General features: G+C 49.3%; 1 protein-coding gene and 1 long non-coding RNA gene across 2 annotated transcripts; one reads left to right on the top strand and one right to left on the bottom strand.

Moving 5' to 3' along the window:
* Positions 1–2,039: 2,039 nt before the first annotated feature.
* LOC119110332 (uncharacterized) lies at positions 2,040–8,397 on the bottom strand. The gene is made up of 3 exons (XR_005095475.1): positions 8,190–8,397; positions 2,425–2,624; positions 2,040–2,074 (listed from the first exon to the last, which is right to left on the bottom strand). It is a non-coding gene; the product is annotated as an uncharacterized LOC119110332 (long non-coding RNA).
* Positions 8,398–9,025: 628 nt separating this feature from the next.
* Positions 9,026–22,954, top strand: LOC119110726 (enolase-like). The gene is given in 12 exon segments (XM_037234647.1): positions 9,026–9,044; positions 13,861–13,941; positions 17,881–18,039; positions 18,652–18,767; positions 19,088–19,242; positions 20,138–20,303; positions 20,602–20,798; positions 21,116–21,401; positions 22,114–22,251; positions 22,640–22,699; positions 22,701–22,724; positions 22,726–22,954. Coding segments are annotated over 11 exon segments (1,356 nt in total). The 5' UTR covers positions 9,026–9,044; positions 13,861–13,925; the 3' UTR covers positions 22,765–22,954.
* Positions 22,955–26,776: the final 3,822 nt, after the last annotated feature.

The raw sequence follows: 26,776 nt of genomic DNA, 5'->3' as shown, positions 1-26,776 counted from the left end.
CCGTTTGTAATAAATAACCCCGTATGCTGCACAAAAGTCGCACGATGATCCCTCTAGGCCATTTGAGCTAAACGAGCATCTCTGCATGCATATCGGTAAATATGAGAATCACGCATGATCTGCGTGCTATCTGAGGTCCTAGCTGACTTACAAGACTCGCGTGCGGAATGTCACACGAAGATACGCCACAAAAATTTTTGAGTACAAAGTTTCATGGCGAAGAAATGTGAGAAAAAGGTCTATCCTGGAACCCAGAGCAGCAAATAAACCAAAATTAATATAACCATGATAACTGTCCCAAAACAAGCCAAATCATTAACACAAATGTTTTAAAATGTAACCAACCACCGATGCCACTGGATTGGCTGCCCGTTTCCCCGCCCCCTCCCTTTAGAATCGTGCATGAACTGCTACGAAATGGCAACTGCGGCATTGCCATCTACAGCCGCACCGTTCTCTTCACAAATGACCTGAATGCCTGTGCCATCAGAATCCGTGCAACGATGATGTCAGGGGGGTCTGTACACTGACGATGTTAGGGTCTGTGCACCGACGGTGTCAGGGTCTGCAAGCAATGATGTCATGGTTTGTGCACTGACGACGTCAGGGCCTGTACACTGATGTCAGGGTCTGTACACCGACGATAACCAACGATGTCATGGTCTGAGCACCGACGACGTAAGGGTCTGTAACCAACGATGTCTGGGTCTGTACACCGACAATGTCAAGGTCTGCACTGCCAGCACCCACGGCTGACGGCTGAGACCGGTGTCTGGTGACCGGTGTCCAGTGACCGGTGTCCGGTATTCGGTGATCGGTGTCCAGTGTCCAGTGTCCGGTATTCGGTGATCGGTGTCCGGTGACCGGTGTCCGGTGTCCGGTGACCGGTGTCCGGTTCGGTCGCACGGCTCGCCGCCACGTACCTTGACTGTGCCACAGCCACGACCAAAGTGGACCAGAATCACCCGCAGGCAGTTCAGCGACGACGGCGTTGCCTGCCAACAGAGGAGCCACCAAATGGTCGCATACTGACTCAAGACTGGTGAGGCAGCACAAAGAAATGCCCGGGAACAAAAATTTTGAAAAAGTTAACCAAGAAGCGCCACACAAAGAAGCTATGGGAGTAAGCCGAGATGATATTGAAAAACATGAGGCTAACAGACATCTCATACACGCTACCGGTTTATGACAAATACAGCACTTGGTAGCAAAAAGGTCCTGTTTTTATTGCTTACGTTGCTTGCAAAAGTAAGATCGCCAACTGCATTGCTTGCATTCCTCCCGTTCCTTTTTCTTGATTGCACTTAAGGACAGTCAAAATGGCAGATATCACTAGCTGTCCCCCACGTGAACTCGATGGGAACTTTCCCGTTTGGTCCAGTGCTGTCATGTGGTAGGCCTAAAATTAGGCGCAGGTATATGCGTGATGAGAAGACGAGCAAAGAGGCGACAACAAATGTAGTGGCAAGTGGACGCATAACTAACGTAACGTATCGAAATATAGCATACGCTAACGCAAACCAAATGTGTTCAGTGAAACACTCAGGCCCCTTTTACAAAAACCATGACAGCGAAATCCAAGGGCAACTACCCAGGCGTCGGGCAAAACCAAAGTTGCGACACAGAGCCGATCCCAACGGGACCAATCCGATCACCTGGGTGCGCCCGCTGCGCGCCTGCCCGGTCACGCAGTGCCGCAGGTTGCCGTCAGCGGCAGCGGGCCTGCGTGTGGGCGACCCACCTTGTCGGAGCTCTCGATGAGCGGCGTGACCAGCTGGGCCAGCGCCCCGCCGGCCAGCTGGCGGTGCGCCTCCTCCAGCCGGGCGGCCTCGGCCAGCAGGCGCGCGGCGGCGCGGCAGGCGGCGTCGCGGCACCACAGGTGGCGCGGCGAGCGCAGCGCCCCCGCCAGAAACTGGCACCAGGGCGTCAGGCGTTCGGCCAGCTGCGCGGCCGGCAGGCGCGACGCGCAGTGGCGCAGCAGGCGCAGGGCGCGCCGCGGGTCGGCCAGCCGCGCCGGCCCGGCCGCCACGATTGCCGCCGCCTCGCGCAGCAGCGCCGCCAGCGTGGCCTCGTCCTGCGGCAGGCGGCCGGTGCCCCGGGCAACGTTTGTAAAGCGTGATTGTTTTGTTCCGCCGCGGCTGGGATCTCGACATACGATGACCAACTGTGCTACTGCTCACTATTCTTTTGTTTTATTTACTGATAGGCCTAAGCTTTACCATACGGGATGAGACTGGGCTTAAACATACAGTTGTGGCCTTCGCGCATGTAGGAAACCCCTGGTTATCCGATCTTGGCAGTCATGATTGGCTTCACTGCATAGGGAACTTTAAATGATCCCCGATCCGGACAGTCCCATCCACGACACCTCAAATCAGCCCAATTACGACAGTTAATCGCTTCCGTCTAACGCCGTGCACCTACCTCTGGCAGGAGGTGCAGAGGTTCATAGAACGGCTCGGCCTGGCTGACAGGCGCGCTGTCCGGTTGCTGTGCCTGCGCAGAGCTGCTCTCCCCGTTCGGCAGTGTCACGGACGGCCGCGCGACGGACGGCCCAGGCTCCAGGGCCACCTCCTCCTGGAGACGCCGGCGCTTTCGACCGGCTCGCCCCATGGCCGGCGGCTCTGTCGGACGGGTGCGGTCAGGTGCGGGACACCCTGCTCTGTCGGACGAGTGCGGTCAGGTGCGGGACACCCTGCTCTGTCAGACGGGTGCGGTCAGGTACGGGACACCCTGCTCTGTCGGACGGGTGCGGTCAGGTACGGGACACCCTGCTCTGTCGGACGGGTGCGGTCAGGTACGGGACACCCTGCTCTGTCGGACGGGTGCGGTCAGGTGCGGGACACCCTGCTCTGTCAGACGGGTGCGGTCAGGTACGGGACACCCTGCTCTGTCGGACGGGTGCGGTCAGGTACGGGACACCCTGCTCTGTCGGACGGGTGCGGTCAGGTACGGAACACCCTGCTCTGTCGGACGGGTGCGGTCAGGTACGGGACACCCTGCTCTGTAGGACGGGTGCGGTCAGGTACGGGACACCCTGCTCTGTCGGACGGGCGCGGTCAGGTACGGGACACCCTGCTCTGTCGGACAGGTGCGGTCAGGTACGGGACACCCTGCTCTGTCGGACGGGTGCGGTCAGGTACGGGACACCCTGCTCTGTCGGACGGGTGCGGTCAGGTACGGGACACCCTGCTCTGTCGGACGGGTGCGGTCAGGTACGGGACACCCTGCTCTGTCGGACGGGCGCGGTCAGGTACGGGACACCCTGCTCGCAACACACGGAGTTGTTACTCTGACGACCAGGCGCGCCACCGTGTTAACGAAAGGCACAAATCTTGGGCTGGAACAACCGGGACCCACTAATTACGCACAGCTGGAACGTTTTTTGCTACTCTGGCCTCGTCTGGTGTTAGTGTGCCTCTATGTGTACACACTAATGCACCATACGAGTGCGTAATGGAGGACGGACAATACGAGGACGGCGGTTCGAACAACTACTCCATCTGCATTAATGGTACATCATCTCAGCTATTTCGCACAACTCAGTTGCGTTTGTGTAAGGGGGAAATCACTTTAAAAACAGCATGTTTCGTGGGACTGCCACTAGCCAGTGTCACCTTTAATCATGTACAAGTTACCGCAAGCGCCTGCTGGTAACGTTGCGGTAGCTTCACACCAAGGGATATTTTTGTAATTGCGATTCAAAAACCAAGCACACGATGTTCATTACAGATTATCATCAACAACACTGGATACGGAAAATTGTCTATTTAAAGACCTTGGTGCCACCAGCTATCTTCAGACAATTTTTCAAACGGAAAGTGGGAACAACGTCCCAAGAAAATGTGTATGCGACTACAGCCGGATGTCGCTATCTCCAAACAGATTTCAGATCGCACATGCATCGTAAAATACGTCTGGTGAGTGAAATATTGTACAGTTAAAACAATGGACATGGTTCTTTCGTTACTGCTCACATTCATGCTGAACCGGACACAAGGCCCTAACCTGACTCAATGACGTCAATCATCGACAACAATTGACCTCACTCAATTATTTGTCCATTTCTTTGATCTGTCTTACAAAAAAGTTGTTGAGAAGGTTTTCAGCCCGTTTTTGCACGCCATGTCCTAGTAAAGGTTATCGCTGGACGACCTATATTCACAGGTGGAGGATTGTAGTATGCTGCGCGGCAAGGCCGCTGAAACAAACGTCATTTAAAATCGAAACAATAACTAACCGTGGCTTCATGAAACGTGGCTGTGGAAACGCGACATCGCCACACATCCGACATGTTAATAAGTTTGTTTTGGACATGTGGCATGTTTGCAACATGTGAATACAAAGAGGACGACAGAAGAGGATTAATTACACAGTCAGTTGGCCATCAGTCCATCAGTGCAATCTTTAACTCTCTTACTACTGAGCATGAGGTACGAGCTGGCAAATGGTACGGTAAAACACCATCGGTGCTGGGGATAAAGTTGAACGGTTTACCTGCGCAACTCCGCTCACGAAGCTCCTGCAGCAAAAGCTCACTGCTCAGCCACTCATCTAATCTGATTGAAATACACATAAAAATTGGTGCGGATTCCATCAACTCCACTAGAAGGATGGCTGAGATGAAAAACAGGAAACCACGCAGGTTTCCAATCCCGTCGAGGAGAACTCCCCAAGTGAGCGTGGGGTTTGGGCGGATCGGAAGCCGGGCAATATCACAAACCTTCATGCAATGTTCCTCTCGTCCTCCCAGATGGCGCGTGCAGCGAAAATCGTTTCTTCCATCGCCCTCCGCGAGACGAATTTGGACCTCCGACTCCAGATCCGCACTGACCTCGACACGAATAAGTGCAGCGAATGTACCACGGTCCAAATAAGTTGCTATTGACCATGGCCACTCTGTGCATGTACACTTTTTATACCAATGGAAGTCGCTCGGTAGTCAGACTAGAGCAACCACATTCATATCAGCCTAGGAGTCGATGGAAGCATTGCAGGTGCGAACATGGCCTAAAAAACACCGGACAAACTACCCAGTTTTGCGGTGCTAACCTGGCAAAAGGAGTGAGCACAGTAGAGCTCCAGGTCATGTCCTTGGCACTGATGATATTGTCCTGAATATTTCCTGATAACAATTGTATGTGCACATATATTGTTTTATATGGTGTGTTAATGAACTGTGACACTGGTGAGCTGAGATGAACAGTTTGAAGGCAAGGTACTGGGCTCACCCACTGTTTGCAACTCTTTCATCAGCATATTTCATCTCAGTTACATGCTGCCATTTTTCAGTGACCATGCCCATTCAAACATGATGTTGAACATCACAACTGGCTGCAAACCTTAGCACACTCAACCAAATCATGGCATTTGTATGCCACTGACACCACAAGGATTCACTGACACCTAAGTCCCAGTGTGTTGAATATGAGTGGTAATTGGCCTCATCTGACCTGACTGGCCAAGACCCGATTTCCCACTGCAGCATTGACAAGAACAATAGGGAAAGAACCATGCAATCTAAGCCCCAAATCATAATTCCTAATTATGCTCACTGGTTGCAGGGTTGGTCTCACCTACAAAAATAAGTATTTGAACATCTGTCTCATACCATTTTACAGGACCCAGTAATGCCATTCCATATGCATGTATGGTGACAGAATCCAACAAACTTCCAGCCACATTTGGCACATTTTACATGAGCCAGATACTGCTTCAAAATTGTTTTGAAATACTCCAGACTGATTATCTTTAGAACTCAATTAAAAGAATGCTCAACTACAAAAAAGAACACCACAAAGACATAACAACTCATACTGCCAAAACACCCCACTTCAGATGGTCTGATGCAAATTAAAACAAAATATATGAAATATCCATGACTAAAGTAACAGTAATGGAAATCAGCCACCACCAGTGTTGCAGCCAAAACTCAAAAGTCCAAGTTTTGGGGAGACATCTTGTGGTTGCAGCTTGGGGACATGCACCTTTTGGGTGCAGCTCCCAGTCTTACATCTGGATGTTGTTTGGATCCCATAAAATCATGAGGCCTTCCTGTTCATGTGCATAATACCTACTAGCAACAAGAAACACCTGCGTTGGTATGCTGCTAGCAAAATAAGGCCACTCAATCCAAAAGGCCAGAGCTTGGTAATACCAAATTTTAATCTTAAAGAGATGTTTTGTTGACAACACAGTATCCCATGTGGGTTCAAGAACAATAAAATTGTTAACCAGCAGCTCCATGAAATGCAACCAATACTGTCATGTGAGCCCAGACCACATGATGTGGTAGGTTCTGAGCTTAATAAGCCATCTTACTGGTAAAAGTAGGCACAATACCCCTTCAGCCACAAAGGCATGTCTGTACTGCTGCTAGATAATATAATTGAACAGAAGATATGCACACATACATAAACAAACAGAAGACATTCATTTTCAACATTCAAAAAAGTCAACATTCAACAACAAAAGAACAAGAAGCTTTCCTGTCACAATATATTGTGACCAGTTGTGTACTCCCTCCCTTTCCCCATTGAGGGCTCAATCTGCTAGATGCCAAAACTCTGCTAGAAAAACTCCAAAGCACCATAAATCTTGTACAATCTCCTATCCCACTCAGCTTCTATCCTATCCTGCAATCAACATCATGTTTCATTGTCCACAACTGAAGGCATTATCAGAGATTTTATGACATTTATCATGCAGTATGAAAAGCTGAAAGATGTGAAGTGTGCCAATATGTGGGATAAAGTATCAGGTTCATTGGAAACAAAAGTTTTGGATGAGGTTTTGTAGGTGACAGTTGAAGTAGTGACTGTGCTTAATGCATAGCTGCTTGGTGTTATCTGCCATGCCTGGATCAGTATTGCTATGTAGCACATAATATTCACATGAGTCAATAAGAAGACACACTACATAACTTGTGTTTATAATGCCACAATATATTGTTGATACAACCAAGGCAACTAGAACTGACATGTCATAACCTCAATTAGCCAGTAACAGTCTCCGTGATATAGGAGGATAATTAGCACACATTAGGCCAGAAAATTTCATTCATTTTCAGAGTTTAAGATGATAGTAAGTCAAATGGCAGCTGCCATTTCTTTTTGCATCTCTCATGCTATGCAATGCAACTTGATAATCCATGGAATGCCTGAATAACCACAAGCCTCATGACCACAAGTCCATCATTTACATACCCCATGAAATGAGGCATGTAAATTTCATGTAATTTTTTGGGCATGCCCTATGAAAAAGCAATAAAGATCTTGAACTGCCCACTATATTCTGGAACTCCTAAGATTTATTATTTCTGGCAGTGTTTTTATATATTTGATCTTCACCATCTGAATGGTTGTTTTTCTGGATCAGACCTTATGCTAAGCAGTGCTTATGGTGTGAGTTTTGACCACTACCAATTCTTACCAGTTATGGTCCAACTCCATTTTGATGTCAAATTTCCTGCAGAAAGTTTAAATTACTGCAATACTTAACAGTTAGTACTCTGGCCCCATAACAGTTAGTACTCTGGCCCCTTAACAGCTAGTAGTCTGGCCTCTTAACAGTTAGTAGTTAGCTGTCTGTATTGTCACCTGACTTTTAAGAGTGGCTTCTGTTACCATCTGCAGGCCATGCCTGGCAGGGACATATGCCAAGGATGGATGCAGAAATACAACTTAAGAACAAAAAAATGCAGAAACTCTTTCCACAATTTCTGTATCTGCAGAAGTAGTAAAGAAAAGCAAATATGTTATTAGTGTCACATGAAAAGGAATTTTCCTGCAGTGATCCAGCACAAAGAACATAATAATGCATTCTTAGCCAGATCTGTATCAGAAATGAAGGCTAACTCCATGACATGCAGCATCTTTAGTACCAGGCAGTAAAGGAGTAGGATTTTACAGTTCATGGAGCACCATATCAACAAAGAGGAATGCAAGGTATTTCAGTATATTCAGCCATTGCTAAATGAGTATTCACTCTGTGGAAGGGTCCGATCAGCAATGCCCTATCAACATTGCAACAGCTTCTTGCATTCTGAGTACTTACGTGGTCAACACTGCCTAGAATGAACCTTTAAAAATGCTCACCATGGTTCCTACTCTTAATAGAACAAATACCTACACCTTAATATTCCCACCAAACTACGCTTGATCATCACTTCAACAAGCACCTTAACTCACCTACAAGCGGTATTTTGTCTTGCAACCGAATGAATCAACTAACTTATTACAGCAACTAAATCAAGGCAGAAATCCTGTATTAATAAGAAAGTAGCAAAAACTGATAAAAACTGATACCGCAGTGTCCTCTAAAAGTCCGTGATTACGCTGCAATGTACCATCAAAGTTTTGTAATATGGAAATTACGCACCCCCTGAAAATGTCACAATACCACGCACGCAACGTCACGACCGGTACACATTTCACCATTTCGCACGTTTGACACATTTGCGCCACAAATGAATGAGCTATTGACTTCCATATATACTATGGCATGAAGCCTACGAAATTGGAATCAGGAATGCACAGCTTCATCTCTTGTTCTAGATCCTTTCAAATCATGTAATGCAGCTGAAGTCGATAATTCCATCTCCATATTTCAAAAATGACATTCCTTTCATTGCACTATGTTGATAAGGTCTGCAACCATCATGCAGAATTCGGACTAGTAGCTGAAACTAGTTCTTCATCTATGGTCCGCGTGCTAGATATATGCTTCCATATAACTTATGGCATACCTAGCGGCAAAAACTGGTATTTAATTAATTAGGGAAGTGCTAGGAATTTTTGTCATTTTTACTTCTTTTCCTTATCATGAACTGTTGAAAAAATAATTTTATTTCCTAAGATAAAAAATGTTGCACTTCTCATATGACAAATGCCTATTTTTTCCTCAATTCTATGCGGCCAATGGCGTTGAGTCTATGGCAAATGCGACCTTGGGCTTAGTTGTCCTCAGATCTGTCTTCCGCTCTGCATTCGACCTCTTCGAAGTTTTCGCCGGTCGGGGTCTGGTTTCCCAAGGCGCCGGGGCAAGTAGGTGGGCAGAGTGGTGTGCGTGAATAGTGGAATGAACGAGCTTTAAAACTGTTATTGATTGCTGTGATGAAATAGTCCATGATTTTCTGTGAAGTTTTACCCGTACAACAAGCTTCCAACAGGCACTGGCTTATGAATATTTTGGTATACATCCGCTACGAAAAATGGTTCATTGCTCCTGTGCCGTCTTATGAGCTATGACTTGTGCAGCACAAGTCGTGCTTAATTCGACCTTGCATGAATCAGTTCACTTGGGAGCTCATTCATTCTTGATTTTAACTTGCACAGATAGTTGTGAATGTAGGTATGCACCGTCCAAAACACGGTGGGGGATCTGGGTTATGCACTCCAAATTGTAGGTTGGCTTTGCACCAGGCCTTTACACACCCATAAAAGTGTTGGAGCTGGTGGTGTACAAGGTGCTTATGTGCACTTAGTCCTGGATGGTGGCAAGTTGATTGTCTGAAGGAGCATTGTCTGAAGTTTATTGTATGAGTAATTTGGTATATCTGTCATCATAGCTTGGTTTGGGCACTTGCCTCCTGAGTTCCAGCTGATGCATGTATATTAGGGTGCAACAGAGCTGCTTTTTGTTATTGCTTTTTGTCTTTGGCAGGTGGGGTTAGTATATTTTTTAAAGAGTTTTTTTTTGCTCAGGATACCTACCAGGCTTGATTTGCGTGCACCCAGAACCTGCCAGCCAACTTGTTCCATTCAGTTTGGTAAGCAGTTTTCCTGTGGCTAGATAGGACTGTGGAAGGCTTCATGTGCTGTGGGATGGTTGTCCCTGGCCTGGGCTGACCTTCATTGGCTAGTTGCCAGCTGACCTTTCCATCTCAGTTGAGCTTTATGTCAGGTGATGCCAGAGGGCAGGACAGAGTCACAGCATATTAAATATTGGCCATGAAATTCTGTTGATTAACTACAGTTGAACAATTTGATAACAGGGGTCAGGGCTTGCTCAATAAGCACTACTTAGCAGGAGCTCTGATTTCAGAAATCCATCCATTCAAAAGGTTTGGATCAAATGATTTGTTTCATAGAGGAATATAATGTTGTCTGGCTATTCAAATTGAATATTCTGTCTATATCTTCCTCAAGGAAAATTCATGCATCTATGATATTTGTGTACCATCGACTTAGGCACTGCAGGCTAATTAATAAGCCAGCCTTGGCTACTGTAATACAATTAGGTATTATATTATTGCAAGTTGCGCTGTTATATGTATAAAGAAAAAATGGGGTGGTGTAAAAACATTTGCATTTAAAAATTTTTTTAAGGTGTGAAAACAGCTCACAGCCAGTCTGCAAAAGGGGTGCCAGTAGTGTAGTGGTTAACGCATCTGTGTTAACCACTGCACGTCTGGGAAACCAGAGGTACGGGGTTTGATTCCCCGCGGTGCTTGCCCTTCCTGCCAGGGTGAGAGGCAGGCGACGCCATATAGCCTTAGCAGTTGAGTGTACCATAAAGCCCCAATGACACACACACACACAGTCTGCAAAAGATGGCAGCAATTAAGGCAACAGTTGAAACTATTATGGTATTTGTCAGGCTGCCTTACTTGTGTGCATTGCCTTAAACACTGCCCTGTCAGAGGTAGTGTTTGATGAGCCCCCAGTTCTAAGACTTTTAAATCTTTTGCATGTTGTGCCATTAGATCCCAGTTTCTAGAAGCCAGTTTTTGGTATTTGTTTCTTGTGTTTGACACCATAAACATTTATGTTGTATTCCTGGTTTCTGAGCAGCTACATATTTTGGGAGTAATGCATGTAAATTCACTGCCCTGTGCGCCAATAGTTGTCATCTGGTGCTGTCACCAGTTGGCAACTGACATCTTCTATTTGGGGGGGGGGGGCGGGGGTGGGGGGGCAGCAGGGATAACACTGTTATCTTTAGCACAATTGCTGCAGTTGGATTCCCCAGTGGGTATTTGACTGAGTTCATGAGTGCTTGGCTTGAAGATGGCAGACTTTCAAACTCGATATTGCTTCCAAATGTTATGATTTTGATCATATTTTACATTCTGTGCATATGCATCTTGTCTTAATTAAGTAAATGTTAATAAACCTGCCTGTAGTTATCCAGCTTGAGCCATTATGATACAAATCTCCATGTCTCTTCAGATGACATCTGAAGCTAGCTATGCAATGGACAACCATCACAGTGAACCTCTGTCATTTTAGAAAGCTCAGCTACCATTATGGAAAAATTTGTGAGTTCTGTCCATTTTTATCAGCAGTTTCATAGAGCAGCTGCATTTACCTGTTGTAGGTGTAAATTAAACAAAATAACATGAGGTTCTGCATGTAAAACATACACACACACACACATATATATGTATGTATATATATAGTGACATGTCATCTTCAGATATTGCATGCCAGCCTGAGATTGGTTAATGATGGTCCCTGCATGACAGTTAACAAGTTTCCCTGTCATACTGAATGGTTGCCTGGCTAACTGACCAGTCAGAAGGGTCTTCGGCTCCTCTAAGGTCCGTTATTGTGGCACGCCACCGGGCTTGGGTACTTCCGGCAGGGGGCGAGTCGGGTGTTATGCAACATCATACATGACGTCAGGCGCAGTAGGGAGATGGACTTGAGCAAACGGGCACCAGAGTAGGTTGCAATGCTCTGCGGCTGCATTCCTGCACCAAAGAATTTTGTGGGCGCTGTGCTTCCTCCTACATGACATTATTGATGGTACTCTCCTGGGTCAGGATGAGTAGGTCTTCTGCTGGCTGTGAGGCCGCCAACGTGAAGTTGACCGTGGGAGACGCCTGCACAAGTCTAGGCCCACTGCTTTAAGGGTGACCTTGGCTCTTGTTAAGAGGCATGGCAGAGCCCGGCTTGACATGAAGCTGCATCTGCGTGGGTTAGAAAGACCTGTCGTATGAGGTGAGCAGGGTATTTTGGATGAGGACGATTGCTTGCTTGGCCTTGTCTGTCATGATGGCATCATCTGCTCGATCAGCTTTATGCCATTGCAGTGTTAAATAATGCAGGCTTTGTGGGAGTGGAATGGGTGCACATTGTTTGAACACCAAGTCATGATGGCAGCCCCGATGGCTACAGGCTGTTGAGAAGCTTCATGGGTTAGTTCAGTTGTATTTGTGTTTTGTTTGTTTGACAGCCATCCACCAGGTGGCTTTTCAGTCACAATGTTCGCTAGCTTTGGGTCATTACATCACTCGTTCACAACACATTTTAACAGGCGATGCTACGAAATGTGCTATAAGATGTGATGCTGTGAACCAGACTTTAATGTAAAACAAGAGTTTTTAATCCCTCAAAAGTCAGAAATGAAGGTATAGTGATCAAGATTGGGGCATGCGTTTCCAAGTTGCTGCGGCACGATAAGGAAAGGCTCGCTTGTGGCTTCCAATCGGTGCCTGGGCAGGTGGAGAGACATTGACGTGCAGGAGCCGTCTCCCTCTGTGAAAGAGCAGCGTGGCTTAGACAAAGATTGAAGAGCCTGGTGGGATTCTTTGCATTTTAGAGCTTTGAATACGTTCAGCACGTCCCTCTTTCGTGAAGTCATCAATCCGGAGACAGCATAGACATCCCAGAGTGTGTATTATATGCTGGCTGCATTTTATGCCAGAGACAATCCTGGCGGCAAAATTCAATTTTTTAATCGTTTGCACCTGGCACTTGACCGCGCCACCCCATACGCTTAAACAGTAGGTTGTATGTGGAAGAATGTGGGCGTCACGAATAATTTTGAGAACATCAGGCGTTAAGTGGTGTCTGGGATGGTACATCGAGATAAGATTTCCGTTACATTTGTGTACGACTTTGGTGGCATGCTTCTCCCACGAGAGCGTCAGGTCTACGATCGCACCTCCTTCCGTCCTCAGTTCATATCCTCCTTCGCTGTGCATGGTGTAGTGCTCGCCCACGCGCAGTTGCTTTTCCATGTTGCTCCCCCAGAAGGTTGAATTCAATATGACGAACATCAAGGTTTTTGGGAGTCAGGATGACCTGCTCGCTGAGCCAGGTTTGGTCTGGGTGCTGCCCTTTCATGTCGGGGAAGGCGTTGGCGGTCAGGCTGTCGACAAATTGGACATTTTCGCCGACAGGAATCTTGCGCCCTGACTCTGTCGTTGGTTGTTGCCAGGTAGGAGTTTATTTTGTCGGTTTCATTTTCGGCTGGATGTTTGTGATCCCTGTGAATGTTCCAGGGTGAGTCGTGGTTCTTGTCGGCTCCCTCTGACTAACAGAGAGCTTGGTGCTAGCTGCTGCTGAATCTGCGGCTAAATTTTGGACTTCGTCATTGATTCCTTCTGGTCCCTCATCCACGAACCAAATTCCAGGAATAAAACTGCGGAACGAGACATGTCTGGCCTTGCGCAAATGAAATCGGTTTGATGCATTACAAACATGTTGTGCAGCCAGTATTGAGTTCTCCAAAGATTCCGTATTTCGGAGTCATTGACTGGAAGCAATATTTCCATGTGTCTGTGTAGAATCCACGAGTGGTAGGTCACGTTTTGTTGCGTGACTTTTCTTTTTGGGCCGTAGTGGGAGTGCCGCCAATGAAAATCAACGCAAAGAATCAATGTAAGGGACGTAGGAATCGTGAGACGCTTTTACAAATGTAGATAAAATGCAATTTATTGGAATCATTTTTGACACTTTTCACTATTGTGATATTTAATTGTATATAGTCTGTGGTGTTGTAAAAGCACCACCGTGTTAATTTTCATATGGCTATCGCGATTTGTCATTAATCTTTGTTTCACTTCCCGCCTTTGTTGAGTCAGAATGTGCATGGGCTCATATGGCTTTTGGCTATTTATGTTTCTTCCAGAATATCCTGTTCTCCTTATCTCCTCGAAGTCCCTCCTCGAATCAACCCAGAATACAATGGAATAGATGGCTTTATGTTGCGGTAAGTGTAGTTAGAATTTGATGTTCCTGTGTTTGCGCCTCGGAAACACGGCAAATGTTACTGGAACTATGGCACTGTGTTGAAGGTGGCCGTTCGTTGGGATGCGGAGCGTAGTGTTCACTCCTCTTCCAAGGTTGTGCAAGTTTTATTGCATGTTTTTTATCATGACAGTGTTGTGGAATGCGCTCTTATGTCACTTAGGCAATGTTCGTCTTTCGCTAATTTCAAACGAGAAGAGGGCTTGGTAGGGCGCCGGTGTATGCCACCCGGCTCCCGTAGCTTTGGCATATGGTGGTTTAATTATTTATTGAATGGTCCAAAGAAACACGCATTCCCAGCTGTTTTTCCTGTGACACTTTGCCTGGATATTGGAAAGCTTAAGATCACAGAGTGCATCATAACATGACGTAAATGGTCGTGCGTGTCTGCGCTTAGCGACGCACTCGTCGACGGACGCTTAGGGCGCCACCTGTCTCTCATCCTGGCAGGAAGAGCGGGAACCGCGTGGAATCGAAACCCGTGCCTGTGGTTTCCCAGACCCGCAGCTTGTCCACTGGAATACCGGAACCGTGATGTGAGGTCCGCAGCGTGATTCCTCCCGGATCTTCGATTGGCGCACTGAGGATGCTGGTAGTGTAGTGGTTAACGCGTCTGCGTTTATCGTTGCGCGTGTGGGAAACCGGAGGTACGTGGTTCGATTCCCCGCGGTGCTCTTCTTTTCTGCCGGGGTGAAAGGCAGACGACGCCATATGGCATCAGCGGCTTACTGCGTCGTAGACCCCTTATAACGGCGACGTCCACTGGCACGAGCGCTTGTCTTCGGACTCACCCACTTAATTTACCGTGGTTCACGGAGGCGGCATTTGACCGAGCGGTGTGATGCGCCTTCAGTTCCTTGATGCCCCAGCAGGCATGTGCCATCCGTTTTCGGGCTTGGTGCCCCCCCCCTTCGAAAGGAAAGCGAGGGTGGCTGATAGGACCCGGGTGAGCTTGGTGTCGGGTTGGCCGACGCACCTAGCCAAAATTGCCCTCAGGGCTGGGAAATTTTTAAGTTATCAAATCCTGTGAATTTGTACTTGGTTTGTGCGAAATCCCTCGGTGTATACGGTTAGCCTGCCTCAGGGATAAGGGGAATGCATAACCCCTTTGCCTCTCCATTGGCGACGTCCCTGGGTTGTCCCACTCGGGGCAATAGATAATAGGTCCCACTGACCCCATGTCGGGGACTACGCAGGGCAGCGTCAGGATATATCAAACGCTTTTAGCTTCAGGTCGTTCGTAGGGAGGCTACCCAGCCCTTGCGTTGAGCCCCCACCACTACCACCACACTGGTCAGTGGAACCATTCTCTCGTTGCCAGTTCCCAATTGATTGTGATGGGCAAATTGCAGCGTAGTGTGTTCGACGCGAGCTCGCATGCCACCACACAGTGTCGCGATATTCAGGGCTGGGTTACGGCGACTTCGTTTGCCCAAGCCAGCATTCCATCAGAAAGAAGGGGGACCGCGTCCGTGTGTAGATGGTCCAATAGTTTTGCGAGCGATGTTGGAGCTCATCCTCTTGTGATTTTCTCTCTGGACAAAGTGATGTCATGTTCGGAGGTAGTAAGTGGTACGTCCTGAAATGAGGTTAGTTATTCTTTGTTCGATTTATCCGCGCCTAAACAACGTACGAGTGCGGCGCGTCCGAGGCGTAGGCGTGCGGACGCGTCCGAAGAACGGCCTTACCGTCACTGCTCCGGGCAGTGCCATTTCGGTTCCCTAATTATAGCCCTGCCATTTTACGTCATTTCCATCGTGGGTATCTTTGAAGCAGATGCACGTGCTCGTTTTGATTTAATTGCGGGTGTAGTTGATATGTTTCGCCCAGTGCAAAATTTCTAGTGCTCAGATTGAGATTTCCTTTATTTCTGCACCTTTTTGTTTGGTCAATATTCGTCACAACTCTGCGTGAGAGACGAGCCGGAGTCCTCTGTCCAAGTGCTGCACCGTTTTTTAAAATTTAGAGCATTCCGTAAACTTTGCAAGGATACGTTCCTCATAAATCTGACCGTTTCTCAGCGCAAAGTTTTTCATCAACTCCCACGGCTGCTTTTACTTCAACCGCAGAGTTGCACCAACAATTAGTAAGTGATCCGAGTGAATTTAAGACTATCAGCTTCTCGACCGGAACGGTGTACAAGTTTCATGAGGTATTGGTGCTGTGCGAATATGATACTTTGTACCGATTTTGTATTGCGTAGGCGTCAAATGGAATAGCGTCCAGGCATGAAATGCGTGTTATGCTATGACTTCAGCGGCATGAAATTAATGTGTCTAGAAACATAAGTCAATTTTTAACAATACTAACCCTGTAGTGGGATGAATGCTGTAAGAAAACGCATCATTGGAATGAGAAATATTCGTTAAATGTATGTTGTTAACACATGCGAAATATTTCGTCGAAGTGTTCGGTATTTGACCAGCTGGGTTCATAACCGTCGCACTGTCATGCCTTTATAGCCATCCTGCGTTTTATTGAGACTAAGGGATAAGTATTTTATTTCGCAGCATCGGTGTGGTGCTCAATAAAGAATCGGGCGTTGGTCGATATGCTTTGCTGATGTGATTTGGAGTAAAAATATACTTCCAAAGTTCTACCACAGCACCGATTATTATTCGGGTCTTTATTCTGGGTCGTTGCTCAGGCTGCAGCCAACATTCAATACGTCCATGCCCATTTTGTTTGTTTTTTCAGTACTCTCGCGCAGACATTCCACGCGCATTTCGTTGACTGCATTTTCTCATTTCAGTATTCGCATAACCTTAGAAGTACACTCGTAAAGGGATTGTGGGCTCTAGAAAAAACGTACGTGCGCTTTCTTGGGACGAGAAGGTTGGGATGCCAGTGTTACGTTTTGACCCGACTTCATGAGCACCGAAAATATTTCCATCACAATAGTTCGTACTAAATACTGTCATGCCAAGTGTTCTTTGTGTGCCGGAACTCTCCGGACTAAGACGTCTTAATGCATATATTGTTCTAATGAAAGCACAATGCTTGGACTGCGGAATTGCTACAGTGCAAAAGAACAACTAAAAAAAATATAGTACTAAAATATGTACGATAACGTGAGTAAAATGCGATTGACGTGGCGCTTTATTAACTAACTCTTGATGTATTGACTTGCCATGTTGATGACAATATTTCGACTGTGGATCACCAAAGATGAGCATTCCTCTCCCCCCCCCCAAAAAAAAAAACACTGTCGAACAATCACATTTGCTCCCTCGAAAATCGCGTATTATTTTCGATGATAGATAATTGCCTTGGCCTTTAATATGTTTAAAGGCACGCCTGTTTGAGACTGTCCAACAGAACCGTTCCAGCGCAGCTATCTCGACCACCACTCATCATGTCAAATTTTCCGTGAATGTAACCTAACTGGTTAGGTGATTAAGCTTAAAATCCTCCCGTCTCGTATCCGAGATGTGTCGAAACAACCAAGCGTCTTCATTGAAAGTCATGTATCCCACCGTGCAAGCTTCATTGGCATTGGCTTGTTCATTGCTGGGATTTGAAAAGGCGCAAACCCGGAGGCCATTATCCTCGATGTGAAAATTTTTGCTCTGACGATTTTTAATTACGCTAACGTGCGTGTTTTTGATGAGTTTCAGACCAGCGCGGAGTGATATGCGAAACGAAGCGGACAGCACCATGGCATTCTATTTGTTGCTTCTAATGCCGATATTCCGGGACTGCATTTCCTTGAAACAAGCAAAGAATTGGCTTTAGACAAAAAAGAAACTATCAATCGCCGCTTAATTAAACCAGCTGACAAATTGCGAGTCGGAGTTTGTGATCGGTGTCATTCAGAGTTCCAGCGGCTGTTTGCCGTCATTTGATGTCCGACAGTTTATCGCTGACATCCGGTTTTCATTTTCTTTCTTTTCTTTTCCAGGTAAAGGCTCGTCACAAATCTGCAATTCCAAGACAATGCCGATCCAGAAGATTCACGCGCGCAGTATCTTTGATTCCCGCGGTAACCCCACCGTGGAAGTCGACCTCTTCACCGAGAAGGGCCTCTTCCGTGCTGCCGTGCCCTCCGGCGCCAGTACAGGTGAATCCAGTCTGTGCATTTATATTGGATGTCATACTGTCAACATCTGCATGTATCAAATAAGCGTGGACTGTGCTTCATCCCTAGGTTCTGCTTTGCCAGTCCGCTGCGTGCTTCTCAGAATGTGGTATTTTTGCACCTTGCGTGGTCTTCGGATGCGAATGTTGCAATTTTCTTGTGTGCGGCAGTGCATGTGTGCTACGAAAATAGTCAAAAACATAGGCGTACCTTGTCTCCGTTTCATATGTTTTGTTCGCCGTCACTTGATGTTTCTAGACTGTTATTACCGTAGGTTGCGCCGTACCCGTAAAACAAGTTCCTGGGCATGCCTTTGTCACCCAATATATGCATATATGCCGCTAGTAATTTGATGCTACTAATTGATGGTCCAACGGGTCAGACGCATCATTCATTCTGACTCGAACAAGGAACAAAATAAAAAGAACCGGATGGTATAACATGTAATAGGTTTCGGGTCCTTGGTGTGCTCAAAATACCGTGCAAGTGGGTTGACAAAAGTTTTATGTTGGTGAGTGATGTCGATTTTGTGTGTTATGTTGTGACATCAATCCGGTTGGTGAACTTCTCTGAACATGAGTGGTTTCCGCTCAGGCGTTCACGAGGCGCTGGAGCTGCGTGATGGCGACAAGTCTATGTACATGGGCAAGAGCGTCTTCAAGGCTGTGGACAACATCAATAAGCTGATCGTTCCGGAGCTCCTCAAGAAGGTACGTTTTGGCGGTCAGGCGCATCGCGCAACAACTGGCTTTGCCGCACTGTCTTCGTCACTGCCGCTGCCACTGTCATTGTCATTGCCATTGTCATTGCCTGTAATACTGTAAGATCATAGTAGAAGTCGAGTTATCGACTGAACTGACTGCAGGACATGAGCTGTGCATGCCAAGGTTTTCGCCACAAGATAGCATCCCGCGGAACATTGGCTATAGCTTGTCGTCGTGAGATGCTGGCGCGTCGCTCCGCGCGAAAGGTGCGCCTTGTAGCGTGCGCACGCGCTGGCCGGCGTCTGACACCACCCGGGCTGCCGCAGAACCTGGAGCCGACTCAGCAGAAGGAGATCGACGACTTCATGGTGCAGCTGGACGGCACCGAGAACAAGTCCAAGCTCGGGGCCAACGCCGTGCTCGGCGTCTCACTGGCCGTCTGCAAGGCCGGCGCTGCTGCCAAGGGCATTCCGCTCTACAAGTAGGCGTCTCTTTTGTTGCGTGACTTTCGGTTGGGCGGTTTGATAACGATTACTGGATGTCACCATTGGTCTGCTGGTGTTAGCAAGAACAACGCGCGGTCAGTGACACCACTTTGCAGTGTCAGGCTGTGAGGTATTGAAACTGTATTCTTGTAAGGGTCTTTGCGGTGAGAGAGAGAGAGGGAGCTTGTGGGAATGGACTCCAGCGTAAGTGAATCGGCCAAAATGTGTTTGCCGTAGCCGGGTGCTTTCTTGACCACCGAAGTAACACTAGAGTGTCCGTAGCACTGTGTGCAGAAGGGCGACCCTTTTGTAGCTTATTGTGTTCAAACATTGGGGGATTTGTGCGTTCTTTTTGTGGGTCTTGTGCAAACGCTGATGTTGTCACTCGTTCATGTAACAGTGTTCCGGAGTTTTCTGTTAGCGCCCAGGTATGTAAGAAGTAGGAGCACAGATTGGAATTGACTTTTTTTAAACTTAATTGCGTTGAGATCGTAACTTGAGGTTTTAGGGCATAAGGTAGGGAAAAAGGTCACAAGTGGCCAGGTTATTTGGAAGAGTTCTCCAGGGCCTGCCCAAACGCCAAGAAAACTAAGAATGTCAGCTGTGAGATGAAGGTTTAGCGATAGCGTTGTTCGTTATTTGCTTAGAATGGTGCTGTAGAATGAGGGGTTTGCGTCTGGGGGTGTGCACATTGTTCCCAGCCAGTTCCGGCGGTAAACATCAAATGCAATCGCGAGGGTAAAAGAGCTCTAGCTGGCCTCCGTCATATGTCCATCAGGCAAAGTAGCCTGGTGACATGCGGCCTTTTTGTCGATGCCGTGTACTGCTGACGCCAGTCAACTTTGGTCGGGGTTCGTCACATGTGGACTGGAGCGTCCACCTTCTTTGCAGGCATATTGCCGACCTGGCGAACAACAAGAACATCGTGCTCCCCACGCCAGCCTTCAACGTCATCAACGGCGGCTCGCACGCCGGCAACAAGCTGGCCATGCAGGAGTTCATGATCCTGCCGACGGGCGCGTCCAACTTCACCGAGGCCATGCGGATGGGCTCCGAGGTGGGGCTGGCAGTGGGGTGGCCGTCACTTCCGGCTGAGCCGTCCAGACCCGACTGTCTTGTTCTGGCAGCAGGCCACCGACGGGCGAGGTTGCCTTCTCTTCGTTGGAATGGTGCTAAATGCTGCTAAAAGCCGATTCCATCAGGTGTTTGGAGAGCCCAGAGCTAACGGAAGATGCCAGAGGTGTCAGTGGTGTTCTACCGCGGCTCCGTTTGATGTGTGGCGGGACAGCACAGTGCCAGACGTTCTTTAGTAGCATAGGAGGCGGGAATAGCATCGCTGTGCTCTCGACCACCAGGTGTACCACAACCTGAAGAACGTCATCAAGGCCAAGTTCGGCCTGGACGCCACGGCCGTGGGTGACGAGGGCGGCTTCGCGCCCAACATCCAGGACAACGAGGAGGCGCTGGTGCTGCTCAGCGAGGCGATCGAGAAAGCCGGATACACCGGCAAAATCGAGATCGGCATGGACGTGGCCGCCTCCGAGTTCTTCAAGTGAGCTGCCGTCGAAGCCTAGCTGTCGCCGGGAGCTGGGCCTGTGGCTGGTCATGGCGGCTTTGATTAGGCAAAAGCTATCTCGATCACATGTGCAAATAGTGGCGGGGGAATCCTTTGAGAGCAGAGTGCTATTTTTTGCATTTTGTATGTATGTGGTGAGTTCGCGGGCGAGAAACAAGACCAGCTGTGTCATAAGTGTGCCAGGTTACAAACCTGCGCTGTTGGACGGGGCGTTGCGGAAAAATGGTCTCCGTGCCCGACGCGCGGGATAATATGGTGCGGGCCGATCATGGGCCAGCGTGATTTGTCGTCAGGGAGGGCGGCAAATACGACCTGGACTTCAAGACGGAGAACAACGACGGCAGCAAGGTGGTGGCGAGTGAGGCGCTAGGCGACCTATACCGCGACTGGGCCAGCCGCTACCCGATCGTGTCCGTCGAGGACCCGTTCGACCAGGACGACTGGGACAGCTGGACCGCCTACACAGCCAGCGTCAAACACCAGGTGGTTGGTGATGATCTGACTGTCACCAACCCCAAACGCATCCAGACCGGCATCGACAAGAAGGCCTGCAACTGCCTGCTGCTCAAAGTCAACCAGGTGAGTCGTTCGGTCTCCAATGACAGTTTTGGGCGCAGTAGGCCACTGAGATGGGGGGTGCCGCTGGGATTATTGTCAGCAGTTGGATGCATCCTTTTTGCTTGAATCTTGATGGTGATTTGTCCGTCCCGGTAGCTCAGTTGGTTAGAGCGCCTGCCTTCCGATCCACCCACCCGTGGCGGGGTGGGTTCGAGTCGCTTTAGGGCACTCGCTATTTGCCCTTGACAGGTATGGCCTGCGGCCGGTGGCAGCGGTCGCGCTAAAGGTCAGTTGACGTCAGAGGGCAGGACGGACCGTGCCGAGCATTGCGGCACGTTAAGCTTTCGCCACAAAATTCTGCCGTTGACATGGAATTGCGCGATCGGATGGTAGGGGTCAGGGCTCACACAACAAGCACTGCTTAGCGTGAGCTCTGATCCCGGAGATCCATCCATTCAAAGGGTTCGGATCAAATCTTTAAAAAAAAATAAAAATAAAAATAAGCTTGTATCAGCCTGGCAGTGACAGTGTGAAATAATGATAACATTGAATTGGTGGCATAACTCCAAACCAAATTTGGCGCTATACTGTGGAAAGGTTTTACGTAGATGACTCGACTGGTAGTTTGTCTGCGGCCCTGTGGCCTGTTGGTTTACAACTGCCGGTGGCGCCCCTGGTCTGCGTGCTGTATAGAGGGCGCTGCGGTCTGACGTGGCGTCCCGTTGTCGGCCAGATCGGCTCGGTGACAGAGGCGATTCAGGCGCACCAGCTGGCCAAGTCGGCCGGCTGGGGCACCATGGTGTCCCATCGCTCCGGCGAGACCGAGGACCCGTTCATCGCCGACCTGGTGGTGGGCCTCAGTACCGGACAGGTGGGTCAGCTCTGATGTCGCTGCTCGGCTGGCCCGTGGGAATGTCGTGGAAGCCGTCCATGCGGATTCCTGTATCAAACAGTCGTGGCAAATATGCTGTTGTGACATATGCTCTGGGCTACTATGTGTGACAACTGGAAAACGCGTCGTGGGGAAGTGATATGATGTGCTACTCATGACATGGGGTTACGGTGCACGTGACTTGTCCTGTATATCAGTTGTGCTCTCGAGCCTCAGTTGTCAGCGCTGGCTGATTTGGGTCATGCCTGATACCGCGGTGTCAATGACGCCTCGGGCCCGGCGGCGCGGCTGGCTGCCTCGCTGTCGGGCCGTCGGTGGAGTGCCGTGCCGGGTGCTGGCGTTAACGGTGCTACACTCGATCCGGCAGATCAAGACCGGCGCGCCCTGCCGCTCCGAGCGTCTCTGCAAATACAACCAGATCCTGCGCTATCGAGGAAGAGTTGGGTGCCAAACGCCAAGTTCGCCGGCAAGAGCTTCCGCTGCCCGCAGTAGGACGCTGCGCTGGGGCGTCTTTCCTCTCTGTGTTTTCGCCTGCCGATCAGGCCAAAGGCTAGTCCGCTGAAGCCCTGAATGTGATAGAAATCAGTCTGGAGGCTTCTCTGGTGATCGTGAACGTGGCTTGTTTGCTTAGCCCCAAATTTCGCTATTCCTGAGGTTCGAATACACAAATTGGTTGTGAGAATGGCGTCAACTGAGCAAGAGCCGATGTTTGAGTGTAGTGAAACCCAGTTGAACGATTTACGCAGCTTTCGAAAGGTGTCCGATGGCTAGAAATCCATTTTTGATCGAAAATTCAAAATGCACAAAACGTGTGCAGCACTGCACAGCACGGTCATGATCAACACGCATCTGGCCACGTAGATCGGTCGTTGGTTACAGTAGTGCCGTCAGCTGCAAAAACAGGTAGAACTTAAGGAAGAGCAGGGCGAAACGATGAACTGTGTGGTTGGATGGAATCTGCATTCACTGCTAGATGGCTTAAAACGACACGATCTACACAGTTCCTGTCAGCTTTCTGATGCCAACTGTAGCGGTGCCGCTCGGAGCAAAGCACTGACCGAAGCCGAACCTCAGCTGGCGTCTGAAGGAGCCACGTTCACTGGGGGCGCGCTGGTTCCGACCCAGGCCCGGCCATGGCGGTGGGGCATCTGACAGGCCATTATCGGACGGTGGTTGTGCCGTGAGAGCGCACGACGTACCGAGCTCGACGCAGGAAAACAGCTGGTTTGGAAAAGGTTATGTGTGGTGAGGTTGTAGATCAACAGCTCTGGTGTGGAATTGTCCAAGACCCTCACGTTGATAAGGTAGAACTTGATGTTTCTCCCTAGCTGACGTAAGATTTTTGTATACCTTGCCGTGCCGTGTGTCTGAAACCCAAGCTTCAGTCTGGACGCTTCACACTGCCTTTCAGCACCGTTCGAAAAACTTGCGATAGCAGATTTGTTTATTCATCACAGCTTGAAGATAATGGCCGGGTGTCTGGCGCCGGCCGCAGACGCTTCGATGGCAAATTCCAGGGCGCCTCTCCGCCAAACACAAGCCACCAATCGCACGCGTTCTCCGCCAGTCAACAGCCAAAAACTAGTACTGGGCCCGATGCAATCCGCAATCACATCCCGCAAATTGAGCCGCCGGCAAACTGGCACCATCCAATCCGCGGTGAGCATCGCTGCCAGAGTTTTGCTTTGGATAGTTCTCTCGACACCGAAATGCGCGAGGGTGCGTAGCGCCGCGGGGTGTTGCAAGTTCGTAACGGGTGGGTGGCGGGTTCGGTTCCCGGGCCGGCGGCCGACTTACGTTTGGGCCTACTTTCCGCGCTTGCGTCGGATTTTCTGGAGCAGTTCATAGACATTTAAGTAAAGTCATGAGATGTCCATGCTAGCAGCTCAGCCATTATCAATTCATTACACGGTCAGGTGTCGGTCATGATGAGAACTCACGCGGGCATTCGGCCTTTCCGTCAATATCGTCAGCTCTGGACATACGCTCCTTGTATTTAGCCGGGGCCGAAGCCTAGCCGGTATTTACGAGCTGTCCGGTTGTGATGTGAACCACGTCGCCTAGAAGAGCCTACCTCGAAACAAAAATAAGCGGATTTCAACCACTTTGTTTCGGGTGGCTTAGTGTTCTTGGTTTTAGTTGTATGTGTCAAGGTGTAATTGAAACAGAGCGCAATTCTACCAGGTATTTATATGATAGTGCATGCCACATTCTGCACCAATAACCAAGTCAGCGGCATTGTGATCTCCGTCTGGTCCTTCAATTGTTGGCACGTGGCCGCTGTGTCTCCCTTCCCCCCCCCGCACCAACCTCCACCACTGATTGAGTTAGGGGCGGATCCAGAGAGAGCGGTCACGGGGCCCATGAACCTCCGTGGTACCCCGAAGTGGCCCATAGGCTCCGAAGGGGCCCGTAGGTGACCAAACAGATACAGTTTTTTAAACACAAAACACAACCAAATTTCTTTGGATTTCCAGGCCACCGAGAAGAGTTGCAAACGAAAGTGAATGGCCTACGAGAAAAGATAAAAATCTTCAATAATGGAAAAAGTTGTTTATTGGAAATTATAAGCCTTACTACGCTGTCCAGGGTCCTATCCTGTTTCCGGGGACCTATATGCCCACTTGCAAGGCCATTTCGATCGTTAAAGAGCCTTCCACGTTGGCCCTGACTACTTTGCGTTTGCTCGGAGGAACCTGCACTGTTTCTGTGCTCTTCCTGCTAGCGTGCCGGGGCGCTCTTGTCAATCAGAGGCCTTCCACGGATTGAGATTCTTCCTGTCGCCAGAAAGGGTCTGGTGGACTATAGCAGGGGACCCCATGTTAACTTGCCCGGTATTCTCGGCGGCTCGGGGGCCCTTTACTTTGGTTTCGGTTTACCTACCGTACACACTTGCGATATGCTCATGGGCCCTTTGCATTGGTCTAGGGCGCTTCTAATTTATGTCACTTGCTTATGGGCCCTGTGCTCTGGTCGGGGCTTATCTGTTAACTGCTTATGCACACTGTCGGTCGGGCCCTCGAAATTGGGTCCGGGTACTTTTCCACTTGAATGGAGGGCCCTGCACAATTGTCGGGGCCCATCTGTTAACCTGCTCCGGCACACCGAATGTTCAGGGGCCCGGCACATTGGGTATTTAATGTAGGGACCTACGCTCTTGTCAAGGCCATCTGATAGCCTGCTCGGATACACTCGATCTTTCGGGGGCCCTCTACGCTGGGTCTTGGGGAAGCCCTGTCTGAATGGAGGCCCTACGCACGTGTCTGGGGTCCCCTCTGTTAACTTCTTCGGCCAAAGTGGATTGTCCGGGAGCCCTGCACATTGAGTCTTGGCGTTTGAATTTAGGGCCCTGCGCTCCTAACGGGGCCATCTGATAACCTGCTCGGGTACACTCCATCTTTCGGGGGCCCTCCGCACTGGGTTTTGGGCACTTGTTACTTCAATGGAGGGACCTACGCTCTATGCTCGTGTTGTGGCCCCTTCTGATAAGCTGCCCGGGCACATTCGATTGTTAGGGGACCTCTGCGTCTGGTCTTGGGCACTTTCGATTTGAATGGAGGGCCCTGCACTCTTGACGGGGGCCCTATCTGCTAGCATGCTCTGGCGCATTCGATCATTGGGGGTCGCCTGCTCAGATACACTCAATCTTTTTGGGGGCCCTCCACACTAGGTTTGGGTACGTTTTGTTCAAATGAGGGCCCTACACTCCTGTCGGGGGCCCCATCCGATATCCTGCTCAGGCACATTCGATCGTTTGGGGGGACTCTACACCGGGTCATCCTTTTTTGGACGGTGGGTCTACACACTTGTTCGGGGGCCCTCTCTGTTTGCCTCACTGTTCGGCCACACTGGATTGGTTGGGGGCCCTGCACATTGGGGTTCGCTGTTTGAATTTAGGGCCCTGCGCTCTTATCAGGGTCCATCAGATAATCTGCCCGAGACATTCCACCTTTCGGGGGCCCTTTGCACTGGGCTTTCGACACTACTTATTTGAATGTAGGGCCTTGTGTTCTTGTCATGGCCTCTTCTGATAAGCCACTCCGGTGCATCCAATTGTTGGGCGACCTCTACGTCGGGTCTTGGGTACTTGCTTTTTGAGTGGAGGTCTTCACGGGGCCCTATCTGTTAACATTCTCGGGCACCCTCGATCATTCGGAGCCCTCTACATCGTGCCGTGGGTATTTCACATTTGAATGGATGGCCCTACACTCCTGTCGGCGGCCCCATCTGTTCACCTCCTTTGAATTTAGGGCGCTGTACTCCTGTCCGGGGCCGTCTGGTAATCTGCTAGGGTACACTCCATATTTCGGGGGCCCTCTGCACAGGGTTTGGATACTTATTATTTGAATGGAGGGCCTTACGCTCTTGTCGGGCCTCTTCTGATCAGCTGTTGGGGTGCGTTTCATCGTTCGGGGGCCATCTGCATTGGGTTTCGAGTGCTTCCTATTTGAATGGAGGGCCTTACGCTCTTGTTAGAAGCCCTATCTGTTAAGACGCTTGGACA

Source organism: Pollicipes pollicipes, unplaced genomic scaffold, assembly GCF_011947565.3.
Source record: "Pollicipes pollicipes isolate AB1234 unplaced genomic scaffold, Ppol_2.1 Scaffold_7231;HRSCAF=8579_pilon_pilon_pilon, whole genome shotgun sequence".
Lineage (NCBI taxonomy): Eukaryota > Metazoa > Arthropoda > Thecostraca > Pollicipedomorpha > Pollicipedidae > Pollicipes > Pollicipes pollicipes.
The sequence above is the reverse complement of the archived record's forward strand: the minus strand, read 5'-3'. Positions and strand labels throughout refer to the sequence as shown.